The 27,952-nt window shown below is 40.0% G+C and overlaps 3 protein-coding genes across 4 annotated transcripts in view; all 3 read left to right on the top strand.

The window, feature by feature from the left end:
• The window catches only part of LOC148105969 (NLR family CARD domain-containing protein 3-like), a 65,896-nt gene that overhangs the window by 9,552 nt on the left and 28,392 nt on the right, over positions 1-27,952 (top strand). The window contains exons 3-6 of the mRNA XM_087838426.1: positions 18,090-18,168; positions 24,891-24,964; positions 25,013-25,092; positions 25,244-27,044. Of these exons, the coding sequence (XP_087694552.1) occupies positions 18,090-18,168; positions 24,891-24,964; positions 25,013-25,092; positions 25,244-27,044 (2,034 nt within the window). The remainder of the gene's footprint in view (positions 1-18,089; positions 18,169-24,890; positions 24,965-25,012; positions 25,093-25,243; positions 27,045-27,952) is intronic.
• Positions 180-11,065, top strand: LOC148105971 (N-lysine methyltransferase KMT5A-B-like). The gene is made up of 6 exons (XM_087838027.1): positions 180-1,979; positions 2,522-2,639; positions 2,736-2,898; positions 3,074-3,266; positions 3,372-3,443; positions 10,763-11,065. Exons 2-6 carry the CDS (start codon positions 2,531-2,533, stop codon positions 11,063-11,065), a joined length of 840 nt encoding a protein of 279 aa, XP_087694153.1. The 5' UTR covers positions 180-1,979; positions 2,522-2,530.
• LOC148105970 (uncharacterized) lies at positions 11,606-17,031 on the top strand. 2 transcript variants are annotated; one of them, XM_087838022.1, is made up of 7 exons: positions 11,606-12,137; positions 13,044-13,124; positions 14,132-14,179; positions 14,278-14,310; positions 14,786-14,833; positions 14,932-14,964; positions 16,676-17,031. In XM_087838022.1, the coding sequence occupies exons 1-7, from the start codon at positions 11,606-11,608 to the stop codon at positions 16,924-16,926; spliced, it is 1,026 nt and encodes a 341-aa protein (XP_087694148.1). In that variant the 3' UTR covers positions 16,927-17,031. The 2 variants fall into 2 exon arrangements, with proteins under 2 accessions (XP_087694148.1, XP_087694149.1); XM_087838023.1 differs by having other exon boundaries at positions 11,643-12,137; positions 13,053-13,124.

The raw sequence follows: 27,952 nt of genomic DNA, 5'->3' as shown, positions 1-27,952 counted from the left end.
AACGGAAACAAAACTAATCTATACTGGGACAAACTAAACTACTGAACAGCAAACATGAACACGAACATGAAGGAAGGTGAGAAGTCTGACAGCAGGGTGAACACGGTTGAAACACAGACAGACCAGCGACCAGCACACGAGAAGACACAACTTAAATACACACAGGTGGGGAACACAACTGGAAGTAATTGACGAGACGAGACAAGGGAAGCTAAACTGAATACACTCACATAAGACACGGACCTTCACAATAAAACAGGAAACAAGAAACAACTACACAAAGATGCAGACTAGACACTAAACTAAACCTACAGGAGGGCACCAGAACAAATCTACACTAAACATGAGACACAAAACCTAAGAACTAATCCCTTAACAAGAATAAACAAAAACATAGAATTCTACTAATAATCAACAAAGCACAAGAATCAGAATACAATCCAAAATTAAACCAAAACACAAGAACTCAAAATGCTGGGTCAAAATGACCCAGAACCGTGACACCTTACTTTTTTTCATGTTTGTCAAATAAAGGATGGTTAAAATTCTTTGAGCCTTTAAAAAACACACCTGATTTGTCTGCTAGATGTGGATGTGATTGTTAGCTTCAAGCCACGGCACATCTTGGAGCCACTTTTCTGAAAAAAGTCTTTTCTCTGGCTCTGGTTGGTGTTTCTTAGCTAGTGGTGGCACACCAAAGAAGCTGCTTAATGTCTGTTGTTTTTTTGGACATTTAGCTGGTGACAAGCAACACATGTAAGATTAAATGAGACAGTCAAGTACGCAAAGTGTCACTACGCATTCCTAATTTTTGTCACGCATTCGTACCTGCGTACCAGTTATGTGCACCCCTGTCTATAACACACAGCCAAACAACTACTCACTCAATAACTACTATCAAATTATCATATCTATTCAACCTAACATACATGTTTTGCATTTAATCTGTCAAGTTTGTTGTTATAACTAATAACTAATGCAGGAAAATGGCATGTTTCTTTAAGGTTTTGTTCTGCTTGTTCTATATTGTAAACAGAGCCAATTTTACACTGTATAATTTCCATAGGATTTATTAGTTTCAGATTTTTTTAGTCATATCATATGATCTCATTTATTCTGTACTGCTAAACAAAACAATGTTTGGTTTCTCAAACTGTCCATAATTGCTAGTGATAAATTCATTGGTTTCAGGATGCACCTTCTGTATCTTCAAACAAAAGATCAGAACAAAAATATAATAATTAAATACATTTTTCCGAAGAAAGCCACATCTTGATACATGCTGGTTTAACATAAGGATCTAAAATATGTCACACTATGTTGTTGGTTGAATCTCAGATTTGTTTAACATATGCAGATGCAAGTGTAAAACCATTGCTTCAGTGGTGGACCTCGGCTGGTGGTGTGTGAGGAAACATGTATTCCCTTGTAGTGTACCTTTGCCTCAAATAAATAACTAAATACTTTTTAAAAGAGGAATTTCCTATAAACAAACAAATGCAATAAAACTCAGTCCTTCGTCACTGTAAATGTTTCACTGAAATTCCATAAAAAAGTCAGAACTCTCATCACCTGACCACTTTTTAGCCAATGAGCTGTTTTTCACCCCTCCCCCTCACTTCGTGACTTCGAGTTGAGGAGTACCGACACCGACGCTGGTGTGGAGAAGCCAACAGGTAACTTTAAACTTTAAACTTTCGAATTTTGCCAGCTTTGTAGCCCAGCAACTGGTCAGATTTAGTTTTGTTGAGATTTTTCTTTGGTGTATATTCCTTGATTGAGTTTTGTATTTCAATGTAATTCTCATGCTAAAGCTAGCTTTTTTGATGACACGCGGTTGTGTATTTAATTAGTCAAGGTTAAATACCTAGTCTAACACACACCTTTTTAGTTAAACTGTAACATTTGAAATTACTGAGATGTTATTATTTATTCATCCATCCCACTGTCTCCAGATTTTAAGCAACGCTGAAATATAGGTGACACGCTATTAATGAGACATTTCAGATAACCGAGGTAGCTAACATTTAACTCTCTGGAGTGCAGATTATATGACCAATTTACGGTGTATCAGCAACATGCGTATATAACAGTTTTTAAAAATGTGTTGATAGGCCAAGTAAAACCAGAGTTATGATACATAATTTACGCTTTTTCCTGAAAACTGTCGTCAAGTTTAGTGCAGGAAAATATAAAAACGGTATTTTCTTAAAAAACAAAACATAGATACATTATTGCCTCTCAATTCAATTTTATTTATATAGCGCCAAATCACAACAAAAGTCGCCTCAAGGCGCTTCATAGATACAGAGAAAAACCCAACAATCTCATTTCCTATTGTGGTGGATAAATGAACATGAGCCGATAAAACAATTAAATCAAAAGTAGTCAAAAACAGCCGATTATACCATTGACTCCAGAGGGTTAAAGACACCTCCTGTGAAAGATCAGTTTTCATTATCAACTATTTTCCTGAAATATTAAATAAATTGTACTATTTTTTTTTCTTTTTCTGAGACAGTGTATTGCAATGAGGCCCCCGAGAGCAAAAATTAAACCAAAAGATGAAGCAGTAAAATTTTCATCTTTGGGGCAGGACAAAGATGGATTTGAAGTGAAATTCATAGATTCAGTAAAAGGTGAGGTACTAGGATACTTGTTGAGGATTTTTGGCACAGTCATAAGTTTAACCATTGTAGTAGACCCATGTTGACATTTTCTATTTTCTTTGTAAGGTCGAGGAGTGTTTAGTGGGTGCAACTATAACAAAGGAGACTTCCTTCTGGAATATCGCGGAGACGTTGTAACCAAGAAGGAATATGAAAACAGAACAAGATTGTACCATGACGCCTTAAAGGTTTTTCTTTTTGAATTCAGGTACAATGGACAACAATTGTGGTATGTAAATTAAAATAATTCATTTTTCAGCCTACTTTTTGCAAAAGTTGTGACGACCACATTAAGACAAACTGCTAGCTTGTTACAAATCCATATAATTAAAAATGTAATCAAATTGTTCAGCCTTTTTATAAACCTTGTGTAATTTTGTGTCTTACATTTTTTGTTATCTCAGCATTGATGCAGCCAGAGAGGATGGCTCCTTGGGCAGACTGGTGAATGACGATCACGTGAGCCCAAACAGCAAAATGAGGACAATCACAGTAAATGGAAAGCCTCATCTCTGTTTATTTGCCATAAAAGACATCAAGCCGGGGGAAGCAATAACATACAACTACGGTGACTCTGACTGGCCATGGAGAGTAAAGGTACATATTATATTTACATTTACCGTAGTGTAGTGTAGTATTGTATAGTCTCAACTTATCTGTGTTGAATGGATGTTAATGTACTTTTGTGTTTGCTTGCACAAGGTTTCAGAGCACCCTGACCGTTCTCAAGCTGATGTGCCCATGGCATCGTCCTCCTTTGAAGTTGATGAGCAGGTGACTAATTTTCTGGTGTTGTTATTATTGCAACAAGAACACAGCCGAGTTGTTTGGATGTTGATAGTGAGGGTGTTAGACACAAGTCCTATAGTGTTGGTTAATGTAAGATACCTACATTATGAGGACTGTGTGTGGATACTGCCGAGTGTCATGTTGGTTCACACTGGAGAATTAATTTTCACTCAATATTACTTCATTACATTTACCTCATTTATGTCAATAACCAGTGTACCTTCATAATTGTATTGTATATTCTCAACGTATCTGTGTTGAATGGATGTTAATGTACTTTTGTGTTTGCTTGCACAAGGTTTCAGAGCACCCTGGCCGTCCTCAAGCTGCTGTGCCCATGGCATCGTCCTCCTTTGAAGTTGATGAGCAGGTGACTAATTTTCTGGTGTTGTTATTATTGCAACAAGAACACAGCCAAGTTGTGTGGATGTTGATAGTGAGGGTTTTAGACACAAGTCCTATAGTGTTGGTTAATGTAAGATACCTACATTATGAGGACTGTGTGTGTTTTGGATGCATAAGTCTATTGAAAGATGGGCTCTCAAGTCTGTGTGTAACAGAGACCCTGCAGTGTATGAAGCTTTCAGGTACATTATTATGAGGACTGTGTGTGGATACTGCCGAGTGTCATGTTGGTTCACACTGGAGAATTAATTTTCACTCAATATTAATTCATTACATTTACCTCATTTATGTCAATAACCAGTGTACCTTCATAATTGTATTGTATAGTCTCAACGTATCTGTGTTGAATGGATGTTAATGTACTTTTGTGTTTGCTTGCACAAGGTTTCAGAGCACCCTGACCGTTCTCAAGCTGCTGTGCCCATGGCATCGTCCTCCTTTGAAGTTGATGAGCAGGTGACTAATTTTCTGGTGGTGTTATTATTGCAACAAGAACACAGCCGAGTTGTGTGGATGTTGATAGTGAGGGTGTTAGACACAAGTCCTATAGTGTTGGTTAATGTAAGATACCTACATTATGAGGACTGTGTGTGGATACTGCCGAGTGTCATGTTGGTTCACACTGGAGAATTAATTTTCACTCAATATTAATTCATTACATTTACCTCATTTATGTCAATAACCAGTGTACCTTCATAATTGTATTGTATAGTCTCAACGTATCTGTGTTGAATGGATGTTAATGTACTTTTGTGTTTGCTTGCACAAGGTTTCAGAGCACCCTGGCCGTCCTCAAGCTGCTGTGCCCATGGCATCGTCCTCCTTTGAAGTTGATGAGCAGGTGACTAATTTTCTGGTGTTGTTATTATTGCAACAAGAACACAGCCGAGTTGTTTGGATGTTGATAGTGAGGGTTTTAGACACAAGTCCTATAGTGTTGGTTAATGTAAGATACCTACATTATGAGGACTGTGTGTGTTTTGGATGCGTAAGTCTATTGAAAGATGGGCTCTCAAGTCTGTGTGTAACAGAGACCATGCAGTGTGTGAAGCTTTCAGGTACATTATTATGAGGACTGTGTGGATACTGCCGAGAGTCATGTTGGTTCACACTGGAGAATTAATTTTCACTCAATATTACTTCATTACATTTACCTCATTTATGTCAATAACCAGTGTACCTTCATAACTGTATTGTATAGTCTCAACATATCTGTGTTGAATGGATGTTAATGTACTTTTGTGTTTGCTTGCACAAGGTTTCGGAGCACCCTGACCGTTCTCAAGCTGTTGTGCCCATGGCATCGTCCTCCTTTGAAGTTGATGAGCAGGTGACTAATTTTCTGGTGTTGTTATTATTGCAACAAGAACACAGCCGAGTTGTTTGGATGTTGATAGTGAGGGTGTTAGACACAAGTCCTATAGTGTTGGTTAATGTAAGATACCTACATTATGAGGACTGTGTGTGGATACTGCCGAGTGTCATGTTGGTTCACACTGGAGAATTAATTTTCACTCAATATTAATTCATTACATTTACCTCATTTATGTCAATAACCAGTGTACCTTCATAACTGTATTGTATATTCTCAACGTATCTGTGTTGAATGGATGTTAATGTACTTTTGTGTTTGCTTGCACAAGGTTTCAGAGCACCCTGGCCGTCCTCAAGCTGCTGTGCCCATGGCATCGTCCTCCTTTGAAGTTGATGAGCAGGTGACTAATTTTCTGGTGTTGTTATTATTGCAACAAGAACACAGCCGAGTTGTTTGGATGTTGATAGTGAGGGTTTTAGACACAAGTCCTATAGTGTTGGTTAATGTAAGATACCTACATTATGAGGACTGTGTGTGTTTTGGATGCGTAAGTCTATTGAAAGATGGGCTCTCAAGTCTGTGTGTAACAGAGACCATGCAGTGTGTGAAGCTTTCAGGTACATTATTATGAGGACTGTGTGTGGATACTGCCGAGAGTCATGTTGGTTCACACTGGAGAATTAATTTTCACTCAATATTACTTCATTACATTTACCTCATTTATGTCAATAACCAGTGTACCTTCATAACTGTATTGTATAGTCTCAACATATCTGTGTTGAATGGATGTTAATGTACTTTTGTGTTTGCTTGCACAAGGTTTCGGAGCACCCTGACCGTTCTCAAGCTGCTGTGCCCATGGCATCGTCCTCCTTTGAAGTTGATGAGCAGGTGACTAATTTTCTGGTGGTGTTATTATTGCAACAAGAACACAGCCGAGTTGTTTGGATGTTGATAGTGAGGGTGTTAGACACAAGTCCTATAGTGTTGGTTAATGTAAGATACCTACATTATGAGGACTGTGTGTGTTTTGGATGCGTAAGTCTATTGAAAGATGGGCTCTCAAGTCTGTGTGTAACAGAGACCCTGCAGTGTATGAAGCTTTCAGGTACATTATTATGAGGACTGTGTGTGGATACTGCCGAGTGTCATGTTGGTTCACACTGGAGAATTAATTTTCACTCAATATTACCTCATTACATTTACCTCATTTATGTCAATAACCAGTGTACCTTCATAATTGTATTGTATAGTCTCAACGTATCTGTGTTGAATGGATGTTAATGTACTTTTGTGTTTGCTTGCACAAGGTTTCGGAGCACCCTGACCGTTCTCAAGCTGTTGTGCCCATGGCATCGTCCTCCTTTGAAGTTGATGAGCAGGTGACTAATTTTCTGGTGTTGTTATTATTGCAACAAGAACACAGCCGAGTTGTGTGGATGTTGATAGTGAGGGTGTTAGACACAAGTCCTATAGTGTTGGTTAATGTAAGATACCTACATTATGAGGACTGTGTGTGGATACTGCCGAGTGTCATGTTGGTTCACACTGGAGAATTAATTTTCACTCAATATTAATTCATTACATTTACCTCATTTATGTCAATAACCAGTGTACCTTCATAATTGTATTGTATAGTCTCAACGTATCTGTGTTGAATGGATGTTAATGTACTTTTGTGTTTGCTTGCACAAGGTTTCAGAGCACCCTGGCCGTCCTCAAGCTGCTGTGCCCATGGCATCGTCCTCCTTTGAAGTTGATGAGCAGGTGACTAATTTTCTGGTGTTGTTATTATTGCAACAAGAACACAGCCGAGTTGTTTGGATGTTGATAGTGAGGGTTTTAGACACAAGTCCTATAGTGTTGGTTAATGTAAGATACCTACATTATGAGGACTGTGTGTGTTTTGGATGCGTAAGTCTATTGAAAGATGGGCTCTCAAGTCTGTGTGTAACAGAGACCATGCAGTGTGTGAAGCTTTCAGGTACATTATTATGAGGACTGTGTGTGGATACTGCCGAGAGTCATGTTGGTTAACACTGGAGAATTAATTTTCACTCAATATTACTTCATTACATTTACCTCATTTATGTCAATAACCAGTGTACCTTCATAACTGTATTGTATAGTCTCAACATATCTGTGTTGAATGGATGTTAATGTACTTTTGTGTTTGCTTGCACAAGGTTTCAGAGCACCCTGACCGTTCTCAAGCTGCTGTGCCCATGGCATCGTCCTCCTTTGAAGTTGATGAGCAGGTGACTAATTTTCTGGTGGTGTTATTATTGCAACAAGAACACAGCCGAGTTGTTTGGATGTTGATAGTGAGGGTGTTAGACACAAGTCCTATAGTGTTGGTTAATGTAAGATACCTACATTATGAGGACTGTGTGTGGATACTGCCGAGTGTCATGTTGGTTCACACTGGAGAATTAATTTTCACTCAATATTAATTCATTACATTTACCTCATTTATGTCAATAACCAGTGTACCTTCATAATTGTATTGTATAGTCTCAACGTATCTGTGTTGAATGGATGTTAATGTACTTTTGTGTTTGCTTGCACAAGGTTTCAGAGCACCCTGGCCGTCCTCAAGCTGCTGTGCCCATGGCATCGTCCTCCTTTGAAGTTGATGAGCAGGTGACTAATTTTCTGGTGTTGTTATTATTGCAACAAGAACACAGCCGAGTTGTTTGGATGTTGATAGTGAGGGTTTTAGACACAAGTCCTATAGTGTTGGTTAATGTAAGATACCTACATTATGAGGACTGTGTGTGTTTTGGATGCGTAAGTCTATTGAAAGATGGGCTCTCAAGTCTGTGTGTAACAGAGACCATGCAGTGTGTGAAGCTTTCAGGTACATTATTATGAGGACTGTGTGTGGATACTGCCGAGAGTCATGTTGGTTCACACTGGAGAATTAATTTTCACTCAATATTACTTCATTACATTTACCTCATTTATGTCAATAACCAGTGTACCTTCATAACTGTATTGTATAGTCTCAACATATCTGTGTTGAATGGATGTTAATGTACTTTTGTGTTTGCTTGCACAAGGTTTCAGAGCACCCTGACCGTTCTCAAGCTGCTGTGCCCATGGCATCGTCCTCCTTTGAAGTTGATGAGCAGGTGACTAATTTTCTGGTGGTGTTATTATTGCAACAAGAACACAGCCGAGTTGTTTGGATGTTGATAGTGAGGGTGTTAGACACAAGTCCTATAGTGTTGGTTAATGTAAGATACCTACATTATGAGGACTGTGTGTGGATACTGCCGAGTGTCATGTTGGTTCACACTGGAGAATTAATTTTCACTCAATATTAATTCATTACATTTACCTCATTTATGTCAATAACCAGTGTACCTTCATAACTGTATTGTATAGTCTCAACGTATCTGTGTTGAATGGATGTTAATGTACTTTTGTGTTTGCTTGCACAAGGTTTCAGAGCACCCTGGCCGTCCTCAAGCTGCTGTGCCCATGGCATCGTCCTACTTTGAAGTTGATGAGCAGGTGACTAATTTTCTGGTGTTGTTATTATTGCAACAAGAACACAGCCGAGTTGTGTGGATGTTGATAGTGAGGGTGTTAGACACAAGTCCTATAGTGTTGGTTAATGTAAGATACCTACATTATGAGGACTGTGTGTGGATACTGCCGAGTGTCATGTTGGTTCACACTGGAGAATTAATTTTCACTCAATATTAATTCATTACATTTACCTCATTTATGTCAATAACCAGTGTACCTTCATAATTGTATTGTATAGTCTCAACGTATCTGTGTTGAATGGATGTTAATGTACTTTTGTGTTTGCTTGCACAAGGTTTCAGAGCACCCTGGCCGTCCTCAAGCTGCTGTGCCCATGGCATCGTCCTCCTTTGAAGTTGATGAGCAGGTGACTAATTTTCTGGTGTTGTTATTATTGCAACAAGAACACAGCCGAGTTGTTTGGATGTTGATAGTGAGGGTTTTAGACACAAGTCCTATAGTGTTGGTTAATGTAAGATACCTACATTATGAGGACTGTGTGTGTTTTGGATGCGTAAGTCTATTGAAAGATGGGCTCTCAAGTCTGTGTGTAACAGAGACCATGCAGTGTGTGAAGCTTTCAGGTACATTATTATGAGGACTGTGTGTGGATACTGCCGAGAGTCATGTTGGTTCACACTGGAGAATTAATTTTCACTCAATATTACTTCATTACATTTACCTCATTTATGTCAATAACCAGTGTACCTTCATAACTGTATTGTATAGTCTCAACATATCTGTGTTGAATGGATGTTAATGTACTTTTGTGTTTGCTTGCACAAGGTTTCAGAGCACCCTGACCGTTCTCAAGCTGCTGTGCCCATGGCATCGTCCTCCTTTGAAGTTGATGAGCAGGTGACTAATTTTCTGGTGGTGTTATTATTGCAACAAGAACACAGCCGAGTTGTGTGGATGTTGATAGTGAGGGTGTTAGACACAAGTCCTATAGTGTTGGTTAATGTAAGATACCTACATTATGAGGACTGTGTGTGGATACTGCCGAGTGTCATGTTGGTTCACACTGGAGAATTAATTTTCACTCAATATTACCTCATTACATTTACCTCATTTATGTCAATAACCAGTGTACCTTCATAATTGTATTGTATAGTCTCAACGTATCTGTGTTGAATGGATGTTAATGTACTTTTGTGTTTGCTTGCACAAGGTTTCAGAGCACCCTGGCCGTCCTCAAGCTGCTGTGCCCATGGCATCGTCCTACTTTGAAGTTGATGAGCAGGTGACTAATTTTCTGGTGTTGTTATTATTGCAACAAGAACACAGCCGAGTTGTGTGGATGTTGATAGTGAGGGTGTTAGACACAAGTCCTATAGTGTTGGTTAATGTAAGATACCTACATTATGAGGACTGTGTGTGTTTTGGATGCGTAAGTCTATTGAAAGATGGGCTCTCAAGTCTGTGTGTAACAGAGACCCTGCAGTGTATGAAGCTTTCAGGTACATTATTATGAGGACTGTGTGTGGATACTGCCGAGAGTCATGTTGGTTCACACTGGAGAATTAATTTTCACTCAATATTACCTCATTACATTTACCCCATTTATGTCAATAACCAGTGTACCTTCATAATTGTATTGTATAGTCTCAACGTATCTGTGTTGAATGGATGTTAATGTACTTTTGTGTTTGCTTGCACAAGGTTTCGGAGCACCCTGACCGTTCTCAAGCTGCTGTGCCCATGGCATCGTCCTCCTTTGAAGTTGATGAGCAGGTGACTAATTTTCTGGTGGTGTTATTATTGCAACAAGAACACAGCCGAGTTGTTTGGATGTTGATAGTGAGGGTGTTAGACACAAGTCCTATAGTGTTGGTTAATGTAAGATACCTACATTTTGAGGACTGTGTGTGGATACTGCCGAGTGTCATGTTGGTTCACACTGGAGAATTAATTTTCACTCAATATTAATTCATTACATTTACCTCATTTATGTCAATAACCAGTGTACCTTCATAACTGTATTGTATAGTCTCAACGTATCTGTGTTGAATGGATGTTAATGTACTTTTGTGTTTGCTTGCACAAGGTTTCAGAGCACCCTGGCCGTCCTCAAGCTGCTGTGCCCATGGCATCGTCCTCCTTTGAAGTTGATGAGCAGGTGACTAATTTTCTGGTGTTGTTATTATTGCAACAAGAACACAGCCGAGTTGTGTGGATGTTGATAGTGAGGGTGTTAGACACAAGTCCTATAGTGTTGGTTAATGTAAGATACCTACATTATGAGGACTGTGTGTGTTTTGGATGCGTAAGTCTATTGAAAGATGGGCTCTCAAGTCTGTGTGTAACAGAGACCCTGCAGTGTATGAAGCTTTCAGGTACATTATTATGAGGACTGTGTGTGGATACTGCCGAGAGTCATGTTGGTTCACACTGGAGAATTAATTTTCACTCAATATTACTTCATTACATTTACCTCATTTATGTCAATAACCAGTGTACCTTCATAACTGTATTGTATAGTCTCAACATATCTGTGTTGAATGGATGTTAATGTACTTTTGTGTTTGCTTGCACAAGGTTTCAGAGCACCCTGACCGTTCTCAAGCTGCTGTGCCCATGGCATCGTCCTCCTTCGAAGTTGATGAGCAGGTGACTAATTTTCTGGTGTTGTTATTATTGCAACAAGAACACAGCCGAGTTGTTTGGATGTTGATAGTGAGGGTGTTAGACACAAGTCCTATAGTGTTGGTTAATGTAAGATACCTACATTATGAGGACTGTGTGTGGAAACTGCCGAGTGTCATGTTGGTTCACACTGGAGAATTAATTTTCACTCAATATTACTTCATTACATTTACCTCATTTATGTCAATAACCAGTGTACCTTCATAATTGTATTGTATAGTCTCAACGTATCTGTGTTGAATGGATGTTAATGTACTTTTGTGTTTGCTTGCACAAGGTTTCAGAGCACCCTGACCGTTCTCAAGGTGATGTGCCCATGGCATCGTCCTCCTTTGAAGTTGATGAGCAGGTTGCTGTACTGTTATCACCAGACATGGTTGAAGCCCTAACGCAGCTCATAAGCAGAAGACTAGAGTGTGGAGTCCCGGAAGAAAACCCCTTCCTCTTTGCAAGACCCAACTGTTTGACTCCTTACAGAGGACAGGACTGTCTCAGGATTTATGCAAATGACTGTGGTGCACAAAGTCCTGAACTCCTTAGGTCAACACAGCTACGCAAGCATGTTGCAACTTTGTCACACGTCTTGAACCTAAAAAATCACGAGCTTGACCAAGTTGCTGACTTTCTTGGCCATGATATCCGTGTCCACAGAGAATTTTACAGACTTCCAGAGGCTACAACCCAGCTGGCAAAAATATCAAAACTACTACTTGCCATGGAGAAAGGGACCCTTGGAAATCTCCAAGGCAAAACATTGGAAGAGATTGAAATTGAAGGTATTTCTAAGTAGATAGTATTTTAAGGTGTCTAGTTTTTAAGCTCTTGAGTGTTCTTAACACAATATATTTAATAACCTTACTTTTACATTAAAGCTGTTAAGAGAAACAAGGAATGTTTGTACCTGCTGTTTAACATCTCCAAAAAGTTGATTCTGTTCATCTGGACATAGCTGAAGTTGATTCTGTTCATCTGGACATAGTGTTTTGTGGGAGAAATGTTTCGTCACTCATCCAAGTGACTTCTTCAGTCTCAGCTGACTGCAGGTTTCAATCTTATAAACAGTACATTTGCATAATGACTGAAACCAGCCCACTGAAGGAACAATGGGCTTGGAGGTCAGTCCTTAATCTTAATTATGCAAATTCTCACGACCATTGATCAGCAAAAACACTGGGTCTCTGTGGCTTTCAAACCCCAAAACACTGTGCCAAAAACTAGTCCACCCCAAGGATCGGGTCCCCCGACACAAACAGAGTAAAATAGTGTACGCTGTTAAGTGCCAGGAGGATTGCCAGGATTTATACATCGGGGAAACCAAACAACCTCTGGCGAAGCGCATGGCACAACACAGAAGAGCTCTCTGTGAATGGTATTCATGGCCATTGATCAGTGGTCTTTGATCAGTGGGTTTTGGTCAGTGGTTGTTGATCAATGGTCATGAGAATTTGCATAATTAAGATTAAGGAACTGACCTGGCTGGTTTCAGTCATTATGCAAATGTACTGTTTATAAGATTGGGGAAACCTGCAGTAAGCTGAGACTGAAGAAGTCACTTGGATGAGTGACGAAACGTTTTTCCCACAAAACGCTATGTCCAGATGAACAGAATCAACTCTTGGAGATTTACTTACCTGGATGATTGAGAATGCATCAAGATGCTGCTTAACATATTTTTTTGTCAGATAACCTAGACTTGACAGACTCTGGTAAGAGTGAAGACGGCGAGGCTGACAAAGAATACCCACCAGCACAAACAAAAATGGGTAAATGCACCAACAAACAACTCATATTTATGTAGTATTCAGTTGAATGCAATATTGTGAGATGTTTCAGGTATACACAGTTATTTAAAAGGTAGTAGTAAGGATTATATGTGCACTGTAAGTCTTAAGTATTGAAAATGTCTTAATTTGTTTTGGGCTGAGGTTAATACACTGCTTAAGCTATTCTTGACATAGTCATAAAGATTGATGTCTGTCAAATAATGTCACTAAAGAAAGGTCTAACCAGATCAGTACAAAAAATGTAATAGTACTTACATTGATAGTTTTGTGTTGTGATGCTACAGATATCTAGCCAGAGATGTGTGTAAATGAATCAACCACAACGCAACAGAGCATTAATATTGAGCTACACTATTCAACTACAGAAAAGGGAACTAGGCAATTTGTTGAGGTACCTCCAGGGACCTCTGACAGTATTACCCACTTCCTACAGTGTGCCCACTGATGATGATTGTCATATAACTGGACTGTTGGAGTATTGTGTTTACTTTTTTACAAGGTATGCCGAGAACATCTCTTCCGCTTATCCTAACCCCAGCAAGTGCACTTATTGGACTTGGCTGCCCAGTCGATAAGGCGGGACGTTAGCATAGTGGTTAGCACTGTTGCCTCACAGCAAGACGGTCCTGAGTTCATCGGTCCAGGGTCCGCAAACATGGAGTTGTTTTCTCCATGTTTGCGTGGGTTCTCTCGGCATACTTCAGCTTCCTCGCACAGTCCAAAGAAACTGGGGTTAGGTTAATTGGTCACTCTAAATTGCCCATTGATGTGAATGTGATTGCATATAGTTGTTTTTCTCTGTGTTAGTCCTGTGGGAGACTGGCGACCTCAGTCATTTTAGGACTGAGCTATGGACCTGAGGATTACTTGTATTTATGGATGCCTCTCTCCTTGTTAGTGAAAATCATTGTCTTGTTAAAGGAAAGTCTAAACAGGAACAGAAAATGTGACTGCTATATTGAGCTAAAATACTCCTTGTACTATAGGGAGGAGTACTATGCCACCTGTAGAGGAACCTTCAAACACCTCAAACGGTATAACTATCCATCACCCTACATATTGATGGCTCTTCCATGATTACCAAGCCACTCATATTGTTTGTGATATTTTTGTTTTACTTATCTATTTATAGATGTGGACTCGGCTGGAGAAGGCACATCACAAGGTACCACAAGAATAAAATATTTTAAAATATCAAGACATCTTTGAACAACAGACTAGCAAATGGTTATCTCTGTAACAGTGTTTGACGGGATTTTTGATGTCTTTCATCTTTGTAGATGGCTTTTATGTTTTATTTCTAGTAAAATGCTTTCTAGTTTTGGGAAATGCAGTTAAGATTACTTTGAAAAGACACAATGCTTATTCAAATTCAGAATGAATAAACAGGTGTGTCCAAAGTTTTAACTGGTACTGCAGATATATCATGACAATTCACTGATATGCCAGCTGAAGAAATGGTCAATGTAACTTTAAACTTCTTCAGTCATTTTAGGACTGAGCTATGGACCTGAGGATTACTTGTATTTATGGGTGCCTCTCTCCTTGTTAGTGAAAATTATTTTCGTGTTAAAGGAAAGTCTAAACAGGAACAGAAAATGTGACTGCTATATTGAGCTAAAATACTCCTTGTACTATAGGGAGGAGTACTATGCCACCTGTAGAGGAACCTCCAAACACCTCAAACGGTATAACTATCCACCACCCTGCATATTGATGGCTCTTCCATGATTACCAAGCCACTCATGTTGTTTGTGATATTTTTGTTTTACTTTTCTATTTACAGATGTGGACTCGGCTGGAGAAGGCACATCACGAGGTACCACAAGAATAAAATATTTTAAAATATCAAGACACCTTTGAACAGATTCTTTGAACAACAGACTAGCAAATGGTTATCTCTGTAACAGTGTTTGACAAGATCTGATATGAAAGTTTGGTCAATATGACATGCCAGAATTTTACAAACATTGCATAGTTCATGACTAATATCCAGTATGACCTTAAAGTTGGCATGAGGAATTTTCTTCTCAGGTTCAACATTAGAATACTTTTCTTATTTTGGTTCTTATTTCAGTTTTGGGATTTGAAAGCCACAGAGACGTTATCTTTTAAGAAAATCCGTATCAGCTGTTCTTGTCCTTCTTCGCTCCTGGATTGGCTGGAGCGTTCTTTAGGTGCCTTCCCAGGTTTGACAAAAGTCCAGCTGGGATAACCTCATTTACTCGGGGCCTTCTTGATGTCATGTTCTTGTGCTTCCCTGGCCGCTGTGTCTTTGCTCTATTTTGTAATATCTTGATGACGCCCAAGTTGTGCTCCAGTGGATGGTGAGAGTAAAGCCTTAAATACTGATCTGTCTGCATAGGTTTACAGTACACATCGACTTGAAAGTTGGCTCACTTAAAGCTCCAGTAAACTCAGCTTAAATACTAATATTGCATATTAATACTTACCATTAATCATCTTCAAAACCTGATTAACAGTTCAAATGTTCATAACTATTCGAAAACAAAGATGGGAAACTGCTTATCTTGCTTTTTAAACCATATATGAAAACTACATTGGCATGTTAGATCACCTTTTGATTGAAATCTTTTTATTTTTATTTTAAGAGACAATATGAGAGTTTATTGTCAGTGTTGGTGATTCTGTAAATGTGTACATCTTTAAACTAATATTTTTTTGCACGAGTTATTTCTGACTCAAATGTTTTTTAATCTCCCATGTTTCACGGTTTTTATCAAATGAGAAAGAGGTTTCATGTGAGTCATCTTGTTTTGCTGAGTATGACATCAGAGTAGACTGTCCTACATTGTCTTCGGAACAGATTGTTTTGACTTTCAGAGGAATGGAAACAAATGTGTGCCTTACATCACTGGATCTTGAATGAGTCCTCAAAGTATCCTGGATATCTTTAGAGTTTTCATTAATGCTGGTTGTATCTGATCACCCAGAACTTGTCATAATGCCAGGTCTGAACTGGGCTACTGTTACAGTACAAAATCACATGAGAATAAGAGTGGTGGAAATGAGGAATAATTTGCTTGACAAACTAAGTGAAAAGATCAGAGGACAAAGCTGAAGTAATGGGTTGAACCTGGATTCTGCATGATTGGAAGTAGAGGACAATAAAGGAGGACATGATGAAACTGGATGGGAACTAATGTCACTTTGTAATTGGGTGTCCCGTGGCATTCACATAGTTAGAAGTTCTATCTTTAATAGTTTTCTTTGAGTTAATGTTTTTGCGGGAAAGAACGAGCTAGATCTTCTAATCAGAATATAGCTTTTAAGACACTGTATTTATCTAACATGGCAAAAAGCCAAACCCCCGTGTAAATCTAAAGCCCCACAGCTATTTAAACCAAGTTAAAAAATGCTGTGGTTAATGCCTGGACTTCTTTTTGATATGTGTACCATGAAATGGATTTGATGTTTACATCCATATTGTTCTTGAAGAGTAACTTTATAATAACTTAATAATTAACAAATCAAAAGTAAGCTGATCTTATTTTCTCTCCCCCTTGTAGCATTCCCTGGAAATGGCGCAGAAGGGGAAAATCCTCGAAGGAGACAAAAATGTCCATGGTCTCCCAAAGAGATTGCAGCAGTCATGAGACATTTCCGTGGGCACATTGCAAATGGGAAACTAGCCACTGTGACAGAAATCAAACAGTGTAAAAATGCTGAACGTCCTGTATTAGACAGTCGCTCTGTTCAAAATGTGAGAGACTTCGTCAGGAACCGCGGCATAACTCTAAAAAAAAGGAACAGCCGCTAAACGATTAATCAAGTTACAAAAATATATACACAGATGTTTGACATATATGTCATGTTTGCAAAAAGCACGTGTTCTTGTTGAAATAAACTTGAGTATTCACCATCAGATTGGCTATTATTTATATATATATATATATATATATATATATATATATAATTTTTTTTTGTCTCTAAAGACCGTACTTAAAGGGAACATGATATGTGAAAAGCACCTTTTCTGTGCTTGAGCATGTATCTTATTACCAATTCAAGAACTCTGAAGATACACAACCCTGGAACCTTTTCTTTTGGAACTGAATATTTGTCTTTCAGTGAGGCTTTCTTATACTGAGGGGAAAAGTTCCTAAAAGCAAATTCTCATCAGCAGTTGTATAACTCAAATTAAGGAAGATATGTGCTTAATGTAAATGCATAATATACCAACTAGGAAATCTAACCTTTAATTGCTAGCCTTTAACAGAGAAGACCTGTAAATTCATGGTTGAAAAGTTACCTTTGGAACTCTTATCCCTGTATTGCTTTGACTTGAGCATTAGACATTTCATAAAGACTATAGGGAATTCACATTATAAATATGTGATGGCTCCAATACAAATCTAAGAATAAGGTTTGTCTTTGCAAATTGCATTGAGCTAGTTCTCAAATTCAGGTCTTTGTGTTTTGTGATGTTCGATTTTTGTCATAAGACCACGTTTTGTTAACTATTAATTTTAATATGCAGTAGTAGTGTTTGAGTTTAGCCATGTCCCACTTATTCATTTTTGGCCCTATAATATACTTTGGTGACAGGTATGTGTGTTGTATAGCCAGTGTCCTTACAAATCCTGTTGGGTGTTAAAATGTCTAATATTTTCATAGGCGGGGCTTCTCACCTAATTATCTATGTCCTGATAAGGTTGCAAAAAAACAGGTTCTTATATCTCTAGTTGTGTTGCGTGTATAGGAACTTTGAAGTGAGATCTGTGCTCTGTGGCTCAAAACAGATTTTTTGACGTATTCAGCATCTCTCAGGGGCAAGCGGAAAGTGGTGTCCCCATAGTCCACCACCTGGGCTGGTTTGGAAAAAGTGTCCTTGCAATACATAGAAACCCGTATAGGTGTGTGTGTGTGTGTGTGTGTGTGTGTGTGTGTGTGTGTGTGTGTGTGTCCATGGTTCCTCCACAGAGTGGAGCAGCAGAGCTCAGAGGTTCCCAGTGGTCAGTCTGCCCAGCAGCATCAAACACAGCTGGACTCCATATTTATGGTCTGTACATGTACAACAACTACTTTATTATTATTAATAATACATTTATTTATAGGTCCCTTTCAGAACACCAAGGACTCTGTGGACTAAATGTCCAAAAGAAACAAACTTTGAAATCAGACGGTGCAAATGTGATCACAGGCAATGTTCCCTCTAAGCTGCGCGCATGTGCAATTGTACACTGCTGGCACGTCTCTGTGCACAGAAAATCTGCATTGCACACAAAAAAAATCCACCTGAATTGAAATTAAAGTAAATACGTTAACAATTCTGTTTTGCAGTGTTAGTCAGTGACTGGCTGCTCCTGTATGGGATTACAACGATGCCACCTTATCCCATTGTCCAGCCAATGATGCGATTCACATTCGTATATACGCAGCTAATCAACGTGGTTGACAGGCTATGACAGCGTCCTTATGTGTCGACACCGGTGTTTTAGCAAAGCGGCTGATGTGGAGTGAAGTTAATGACAACGTGTACAACCATTGGAGATGTGAGCAGGACAGACGGAACAACTGACGGGAAAAGTGTGGACTTTATACCAGTTTTTAAATTGTGTTGATCGTAAAACCAGAGTTATGATAAAATATCTGCAATGTTTGTTTTTCTTCCTGAATACTGTCGTTGTTTATATTTACTGCAGGAAGAAACGGTAAAAACTGCGTTTTATAAGGAAAACGCTCGAAAGCCTGTGAGCAAAGATGAAACCAATTTCCTATTGGTGGAAAAATGTACCATGTCGACCAATCAAAACATGATATGGCAACAGGGCATTTAGTTGTTTAGGGAGGGGGAAGTTTTAGGAGTGATGGTGTGTTTGAGATGTGAGAGATTTGCGACGTTTAGCGCAAATCTTGTGTAGTTAGTGTGTAGTTAGTGTGTAGTGTAGTCAATAGTGTTGTTGTGTGTCAGAACAATGAGGCGACTGCTGAGTGTTACAGGTGTTACAGCAGTGACACATCTGCTGCTGTCAGGCCTGCAGGTATCAGGCTGTTGTTCTCCTTCATCTCATAGTGGACAGAAATTATTTTTGGAGTGACACAAATAATTTGTGTGGCATCAGATTTGATGCAGAACAGCTGATTGTAACTTTCAAACTGTAAATAGTTTGAAATGTTTGTTTAAAAAAACGCCTTGGCTGCATTTTTAGGTAAACAGCTGCAAAAAAGGGTGTTTTACCTTTTTGAAGAAGTAACTATATAATTAATTGCCCAGCACTGGTCATTATTTACTGTATTTGCATCCAGAGTTACAGACTCTCTCCCAGACCACAGACTCATAATACAAGTCAGAGCTTAATAATAAAAAATAATAATAATAAAGTTGTGTTTTCAAAATTGGAGTTCAAGTTATTTTTCCTTCCAATAGTGTTAACATGCTACACAGGTCATGAACAAGATTGTTTTTAATTTTCATTGTAAGTGGGCTAAAGCAGTTAATTAAAAGTAGTCTAACATAAATGCTGTAATTAGATTACTTTAATAAACATGTAACCTGGATGATTCGATGCTGGCGTGACCACAGTGCACATGTCTGCTGTTGCTCACAGTGGTCCAAGGGACGCTCAGGGAGTTTGTGTGTTCAGACACATGAAACATTAGAGGGAACATTGATCACAGGGAAACATTTTAAACATCGAGGCTTTAAACAGAAACCAAAGTGAAACAGTTTGTAGTTGAGATCAGTGAGAATGAAGCTGAATAACTGTTTCTACAATAACTTTGAGAAATAAATGACAAATATGATGGAAATTAGGAGCATTAACACTTACTAATGATGTGAGTTGACACTCGGCTATATTTAAGGGCGACCGTGGCTCAGGGGGTTGGGAAGCATATCTGTAACCGGAAGGTCGCCGGTTCGATCCCTGGGCTCTCTGTCCTGGTCGTTGTGTCCTTGGGCAAGACACTTTACCCTACCGCCTACTGGTGTTGGCCAGAGGCAGCCTCGCTTCTGTCAGTCTGCCCCAGGGCAGCTGTGGCTACAACTGCAGCTTGCTTCCACCAGTGTGTGACTGCGAGAGTGAATGAATAGTGGCACCCAAAGCGCTTTCTAAATATATATATATATATATATATATATATATAAATCCAATCCATTATTATTATTATTATTATTGAGACGACAACATTAGGTGGTCCTCAACTGTAATGGAAACCAGTGGATCCAGTCCAGTCGTGGCGACCTGTTGTGAGTCGATCTGAGCAGCTACTAATGGAAACGGGGCCATAGATGTGTTTGTGCTTAATAACAATGAATCACAGCATTTTTACATTACTGTTAAAATCTCATGTTGTTTGTTAAAGTGTGCAATTCAGGGTGTGTTACTAAAACTGTGGTTTGCTCACTTTCCAAAGACCCCGCCCCCATAAAAAGCAGCCAAACAGCTCTAAGAGTTACACACACACGCATATCTATCAAGTTTATTCTGGTCTAACACACTTGGATTTAGCTTGAAGAATGTTCCTGTACGAAGACTTAAAATGATTTAAAAAGCAGCCAATGTCCAAAGAACAACTTTGACACACCTTCATAAAGCCTGCAGAGCAAAAGAAAAACTAGCTGAAAGTCTGGCTGCTCTTATAAAAAGTACAGAGAAATTATGGGTCGCTCAACGCTTGTGCACAATATAAGTGTTTAAATAAATCTAAAGAATAACTCAAAATGCTACAATCATACTGAGAAAATCATCGACAGCGAACTATCCAAGTGGATTTGTTTGAGACAGCTCCATCTGCTGGTGGCCCTCTGCAGGTGCATGAAAGGGGCGTGTTTATAGTGAAAGTAGTAGAGAAAGTAAACCCCACGGGAAGGAGGGAGGACTCTCAGCAGCTTCCAGCTCATATTCAGACATTTGACTTCTCACTGAAAGCAGCAAGTTTGAGTGTCTGTACCTTAATTAGAAGAGATAACATGGCCATAGTAATTAGAGTTGATTGAGCAATGCTGCCCTTATAATGTAGTTTATTATTTTAATGGACAAGTCCAGTTTTTCTGTAGAGCCTCTCAAGTTGGTGACAGCAGCAGTGGAAGTTCACGTGTAAAGCAGAGCAGCAAATCAGGTCCAAATGTGTTGTTCACAGTGAGTGGGATCATCATTGGCTGCTATGTTAACATCCTGCAGCAGGATGTGTTTGGTCAGAAAATGGATAGATCACTAAGTCATTGCTGAGTTTAGGGAGACAGTAGACAGTTGCAGTAGGTTCAGCCAGTTGACACACAGTAGATAAAAATAACTGAAGGCAGGAGCAGACACCTGTATGACTTTCCACCTCTCAGCATAGATTATTGTCCCTGGGCAGCGCCATAGGGCTGGTAGATGTAAACAAAGCTGGAGGAGAGGATTTATTCATCTGAGAAAAGTCACAGAGTTGTGTCTTGATGCTCAATCATCCAGGTACGTAAATCCCAAAAAAGTTGATTCTGTTCATCTGGATGTTTTCAGTGGGAGAAACATTTCATCATCATCAGGTGACTTCTTCAGTCTCAGCTGACTGCAGGTTTCCCCAATCTTATAAACAGGACATTTGTATAATGACTGAAACCAGCCCACTGAAGAACAATGGGCTGGGAGGTCAGTTCCTTGATCATTGGTACGCATATTGTCATGACCATTGATCAACAACCACTGATCAATGCCCATGAGTCCAGTTCACAGAGAGTTGGGGAATGGCTGCAATCACAGCATTGTAAGCTGGTGACAGTTGTACCCTTAGGCCCCCTCCTCCATTCAGAGATGGTCTTTCCCTTTTCACATAAATGGCCTCCTTGACTCTGCCCTCAAACCAGCGTTCACATTTCCTCAGGCCTTCTTGATGTGATGTTCTTCTGCTTCCCTGGCTGCTGTGTCTGTGGGGATGGTGTTTGTTCTGTGTTGTAGCGTCCTGATGACACCCAGTTTGTGCTCCAGCCCACATAGCAAGCAGGTCTGGCCCAGATCTGCTATCAAGCCGGCACTGCTGGCTGACTTCTGGCATGATGAGACGTATGTCAACCAGATGTGCCCCAGGTCTGGCAATAACGCCACTGTTTATGCGATAGCATGCCATTTCTGGCCCGATTGTGGTTTTGTGTATGTGGCCCAGGCACATAGAAAACAGGTCTGGCTGGGATCCGGCATCAAGCTGGCACTTCTGACTGACTGGTGTCATGGCAGGGTGTATGTCAACCAGATGCGGGCCAGGTCTGGCAATGATGCCACTATTTATGTTCCTATTTTCCTATTTTAGTTGGAAGAACCAAATGCCATGTTGCAATACTATACTGCTATGGTAGTTAATGTTTCAAATGCAGGTTTGACAGGTTTGTGAGTGTACACTTTATCCAAAACCTAGTGAGGGTTTACTCATCGTTGCCAGTAGGTGGCTGTAGCTCAGGTGGTAGAGCAGGTCTCCTATTGATTGAAAGGTTAGTGGTTCGATCCCTGGCTCCTCCAGTCTGCATGTCGTGAGTGTGAATGTGTATGAATGTAGTTAGGAAGCACTCAGTTAAGAGAAAGTGTGTGGTTGGGTGAATGTGGCATGTTGTGTAGAGCACTTTGAGTAATATAAGAATCAGTCCATTCACTGTCCGAACAGAGTTTCGTCATGTTACTTTTGCACTATTATGCCCATGTTGTTATTACATGGCTTAATTAAGGTACACATTAGGCTGACATCTGGGGCCAGAGCTGAAACTGTTCTGGGCCAGCACAGGACCAGCAGTGTGTCTGCAACTGGCCCGTGGCGGCACACAACTTACCCATGGCCCACATACCACAAAGAATGACGGTCCTTTGGTGGCCCTCATACCACAAAGAATGACGGTCCTTTGGCGGCCCAGACCAGGCTTGCCAGAGGTAATCCACACATGGGCCAGCAAAGGACCACCAGTGTGTCTGCAACTGGCCTTGTGCTGGCCCATGTGTGGGCCACAATTGGCAAACCAGATATGGGCCAACAAAGGGCCGTCATTCTTTGCAGTATGTGGGCCACGTGTAAGCACATTGTGTGGGCCAAATCCGGACCATACCAATTTTGCTCTGTGGGAGTGGATGATGAGAGTCAAGCCTTAAATACTGATCTGTATGTGTAAACAGTGTGTACCTTTATGTAGAGATGGCACCATACCACTTTTTTATATCTGATACTGATATCATAATTTTGGATATCTGCCGATACCGATATGAATCCGATATAGTGTCTTTTTTAATCAATAAGACTGTTTTTTAATATCTTGCTGCATTTTGTATAAGTTCATACTCAAGTTTAAATAAACAACAACACTAAAGCTATTCTGTTATACCTGTATGTAAAAAAATAAATAAATAAAAAAAATACACTGCACCCAAAATATTTCATAGTTCAGCAACACTGATCAATCTAATAAACTTAAACCTGCTCCATCCTTCCTATTCTGGTATTTTAAAGAGTACTTAGCAGAAATATTAAGCAACCTAACTAATAGGGTTGCAAACTCCCAGCAAAAAAAAAAAAAAATAGGGAACCACCCCCACCCTCCACTTCATGATGCTTAATTGACGTAATCAACTTTAATTTGATGCAGTGTGAAAAAAAATAATGCACAGAAATAAATTATTTTTCAAGAATAATTAAATAGATTCAACATCTTTCTTCAACAGAACTGCAGACTGCATAGATGGTACCTTCCCAAAGGAAAAAGTAGTATAGCTTACTAGGGTATATTAGACTTAACAGTTACTATATACAGTAATGGACTTCTATACATTTTACATCAGATTAAAACTTTGGGTGTAAGATTCAGATAATTATTTATTAAAAGCTCGACATTTTAAATGAGAATAAGAAAGAAAAGTATGTCTTTGTGTCCCCTTTTCCCTGTTCATGCCCTATCGGCCCCCCTGGCTAAACTTTGCTAGATCCACCCCTGCACAGTTATCAGCCGTCAGCTGCGTAGAAAAGGATCCTGGTGTAGAAATAATATTAAATAAATTCTAACAACAGCTTATCAAGCTTAAACGTGCTGCTGCTGTTGTTCAGCCGCTGGTTTCCTCTTTCTGGTGAGAAGTGGGCCAAAAACAAAGAAGAGAGACGATCAGCTGATCATTGATCAGTTTCATGATTGAAGTAGCAGCAGGAGAGAGAGAGAGAGAGAGAGAGAGACAGTCGCTCCATATATCGGTTGTTAAGCTTAAGGTGGGAACGCTTTACAAACATTCAGAGATGAACTCACACGCTTGCTTTACTTCTCTCTGGGATCACTTCCTTGGAGATGAAATGCCGGTTTGGTAGCGAGGCTCCAAATACACACAGCCGCTCTATCACGTGATACATACTGCTGCGAGTGCTTTTTTGATATTTAATGGATCGGATTACATTTTTTATTCCTCTCCGATATCCGATCCAGTAATTTAGGTCAGTATCAGACCGATACGTAATATTGTTATATCTACCTTTAAGACCAGTTGTCTGTATGAGTCACCTGTAACATCTCCAAGTTTCTGGCTTCGATTCTCAACCTGTTGGTAGTTCAGCTCTGAACACGAGTGAAATGTTTCTCCCACTTAAATCACTGCATTCATATGAACAGAATCCATGCTTTGGGATCATGGAGTTGTGGAGAATGTCTCAGTTAATAAGATAAAGTCAAACTTATAATTGGTAAAGAGTTCGTGGATGATATGCCCCTTGATCGTTCGGAAGTGGATGTTGTGTAGACTGAAGTTCAGAGTGGTGGGTCATTCATAAAGTATTCTGTTCCAGCTGCTGGAGGACAACATCATCACTTTTGTGAAGAACGAGCTGAAGAAGATCCAGAAGGCTCTGAATCAAAATAAGCCCCAGTGCTTGGAGTTTCAGAGGGAGGATGATGAGCAGAGGAGCAGCAGAGAGGCATTTGTGAAGATCACAGTAAACTTCCTGAGGAGAATGAAGCAGGAGGAGCTGGCTGACCGTCTGCAGAGACGTAAGAGGATTTATCTAAAGATTTAAGCTGCTGGATAAATGAGAGACTTGTGACACCAGTGTTTTCGGTCATTTCTCAGTGGGTCAGAAATTGTCATCAGCATTTTGTAAAATATGATTGTTAAAATTGTATTTTTATTATTATTATTCAGAACTTCCAGGTGCTGTTTGTCATCGTAACCTTAAATCTGCTCTGAAGAAGAAGTTCCAGTGTGTGTTTGAGGGCATCGCTAAAGCAGGAAACCCAACCCTTCTGAATCAGATCTACACAGAGCTCTACATCACAGAGGGAGGGACTGCAGAGGTCAATGGTGAACATGAGGTCAGACAGATTGAAACAGCATCCAGGAAACCAGACACACCAGAAACAACAATCAGACAAGAAGACATCTTTAAAGCCTCACCTGGAAGAGATGAACCAATCAGAACAGTGCTGACAAAGGGAGTGGCTGGCATTGGGAAAACAGTCTTAACTCAGAAATACACCCTGGACTGGGCTGAAGACAAAGCCAACCAGGACATCCAGTTCATATTTCCATTCACTTTCAGAGAGCTGAATGTGCTGAAAGAGGAAAAGTTCAGCTTGGTGGGACTTGTTCATCGCTTCTTTACTGAAACCAAAGAAGCAGGAATCTGCAGCTTTGAAGACATCCAGGTTGTGTTCATCTTTGATGGTCTGGATGAGTGTCGACTTCCTCTGGACTTTCACAAAACTACAATCCTAACTGACCCTAGAAAGTCAACCTCAGTGGATGTGCTGCTGATAAACCTCATCAGGGGGAAACTGCTTCCCTCTGCTCGTCTCTGGATAACCACACGACCTGCAGCAGCCAATCAGATCCCTCCTGACTGTGTTGGCATGGTGACAGAGGTCAGAGGGTTCACTGACCCACAGAAGGAGGAGTACTTCAGGAAGAGATTCAGAGATGAGGAGCAGGCCAGCAGGATCATCTCCCACATCAAGAAAGCTCGAAGCCTCCACATCATGTGCCACATCCCAGTCTTCTGCTGGATCACTGCTACAGTTCTGGAGGATGTGCTGGAAACCAGAGAGGGAGGACAGCTGCCCAAGACCCTGACTGAGATGTACATCCACTTCCTGGTGGTTCAGGCCAAAGTGAAGAAGGTCAAGTATGATGGAGGAGCTGAGACAGATCCACACTGGAATAAAAAGAACAGGAAGATGATTAAATCTCTTGGAAAACTGGCTTTTGATCAGCTGCAGAAAGGAAACCTGATCTTCTATGAATCAGACCTGACAGAGTGTGGCATCGATATCAGAGCAGCCTCAGTGTACTCAGGAGTGTTCACACAGATCTTTAAAGAGGAGAGAGGACTGTACCAGGACAAGATGTTCTGCTTCATCCATCTGAGTGTTCAGGAGTTTCTGGCTGCTCTTCATGTCCATCTGACCTTCATCAAATCTGGACTCAATCTGCTGGAAGAACAACAAACAACCTCCAAGAAATCTAAATTATTTAACAAACTAAAACTTCAATCTCTCCACCAGAGTGCTGTGAACAAGGCCTTACAGAGTCCAAATGGACACCTGGACTTGTTCCTCCGCTTCCTCCTGGGTCTTTCACTGCAGACATATCAGAGTCTCCTACGAGGTCTGCTGACACAGACAGGAAGTAGCTCACTGACCAATCAGGAAACAGTCCAGTACATCAAGAAGAAGCTCAGTGAGAATCTGTCTGCAGAGAAAAGCATCAATCTGTTCCACTGTCTTAATGAACTGAATGATCGTTCTCTAGTGGAGGAGATCCAACAGTCCCTGAGTTCAGGAAGTCTCTCCACAGATGAACTGTCTCCTGCTCAGTGGTCAGCTCTGGTCTTCATCTTACTGTCATCAGAAAAAGATCTGGATGTGTTTGACCTGAAGAAATACTCTGCTTCAGAGGAGGCTCTTCTGAGGCTGCTGCCAGTGGTCAAAGCCTCCAACAAAGCTCTGTGAGTACATTTGTACTCATGTCTTTACTTTTAACATCCAACTGTGTCAGTCATTTATTTCACCAGGCTTTCTTTCTTTTTATGAATTTGTATCCTAAAGTTTTGGGATTTCTCCAATTCAACTGTAACCTCTTTGATGCCTCCAGAACTCGGTGTACTCGAGACGCTGAATTCACCATAAACTCTGATCATCACTGCTGCTGTTATGTTATCAGTCTTTGTTTAAAAACTTAGGCTGCATGTGCCTAATGTTGTGATACTTTATATTCACATGCATACTCCTAGATACATTTCTACTGCAGGTCTGTTTTTAGTCACAAATATGCTAACACTTGCTTTTACATGCATGGTGGGTCCTGCATTAAAGAAAGCATTTGAATTACTCAGTGAATCATGGCAGCCAGAGAAACATCCTTAGTTCCACTTTAAACTAAATTCTGCTTCGGTCTTCCACAGTGTGTTTGTTGTTTCTTTGTTGTTGTTGGCCTGCTCTCTCCTTTCACTCCAATCTGGCTGCAGCAGATGTTTGTCCCTCCCTGAACCTGCAGACTTGGGTGCAGCACCTCAGTTCATCTTCAGTCTGAAACCAGCTGTTTTAGCTATATCCCCTCAAGCACACCTTCCCTGGTTATCTCTGCTGTGGTTGCTATAAAATGTAATCTTGATATAAATAAAAAAAGGAAAAACCTCAAGTCAGACTTGATGTCATTTATTGGAAGCATGGTGCCTGTTTGTCAGTCTTTGATGATAAACTGCACCACAGTCTAAAGCAAACCTTCTGACTTTATTGACTTTATGCATGTATATATTCTTCCTGTTCACCTTGGACACACAACAGCTCTCTGTTTGTTGTGATTGGATCTAGAACACAATTCAGATCAGCCAACATATCCTAATCTAGATGATTT

The sequence above is a fragment of the Neolamprologus brichardi genome, chromosome 3 (assembly GCF_056152115.1).
Source record: "Neolamprologus brichardi isolate AB-2024 chromosome 3, ASM5615211v1, whole genome shotgun sequence".
Taxonomy (NCBI): Eukaryota; Metazoa; Chordata; class Actinopteri; order Cichliformes; family Cichlidae; genus Neolamprologus; species Neolamprologus brichardi.
Note: the sequence above shows the minus strand (reverse complement) of the source record. Positions and strands in the feature narration are given on the sequence as shown.

What these genes read in the sequence shown, in the direction of transcription:
- LOC148105971 (XM_087838027.1), top strand. Translation starts at nt 2,531, where the DNA reads ATGAGGCCCCCGAGAGCAAAAATTAAACCAAAAGATGAAGCAGTAAAA. An exon ending in TACAATGGACAACAATTGTG is followed by an intron (nt 2,899 to 3,073) that starts GTATGTAAATTA and finishes TTGTTATCTCAG; the next exon opens with CATTGATGCAGCCAGAGAGG. An exon ending in CCTTTGAAGTTGATGAGCAG is followed by an intron (nt 3,444 to 10,762) that starts GTGACTAATTTT and finishes TGCTTGCACAAG; the next exon opens with GTTTCAGAGCACCCTGGCCG.
- LOC148105970 (XM_087838022.1), top strand. Translation starts at nt 11,606, where the DNA reads ATGTTAATGTACTTTTGTGTTTGCTTGCACAAGGTTTCAGAGCACCCT. An exon ending in TGGAGAAGGCACATCACAAG is followed by an intron (nt 14,311 to 14,785) that starts GTACCACAAGAA and finishes CTTGTACTATAG; the next exon opens with GGAGGAGTACTATGCCACCT. An exon ending in TGGAGAAGGCACATCACGAG is followed by an intron (nt 14,965 to 16,675) that starts GTACCACAAGAA and finishes TCCCCCTTGTAG; the next exon opens with CATTCCCTGGAAATGGCGCA.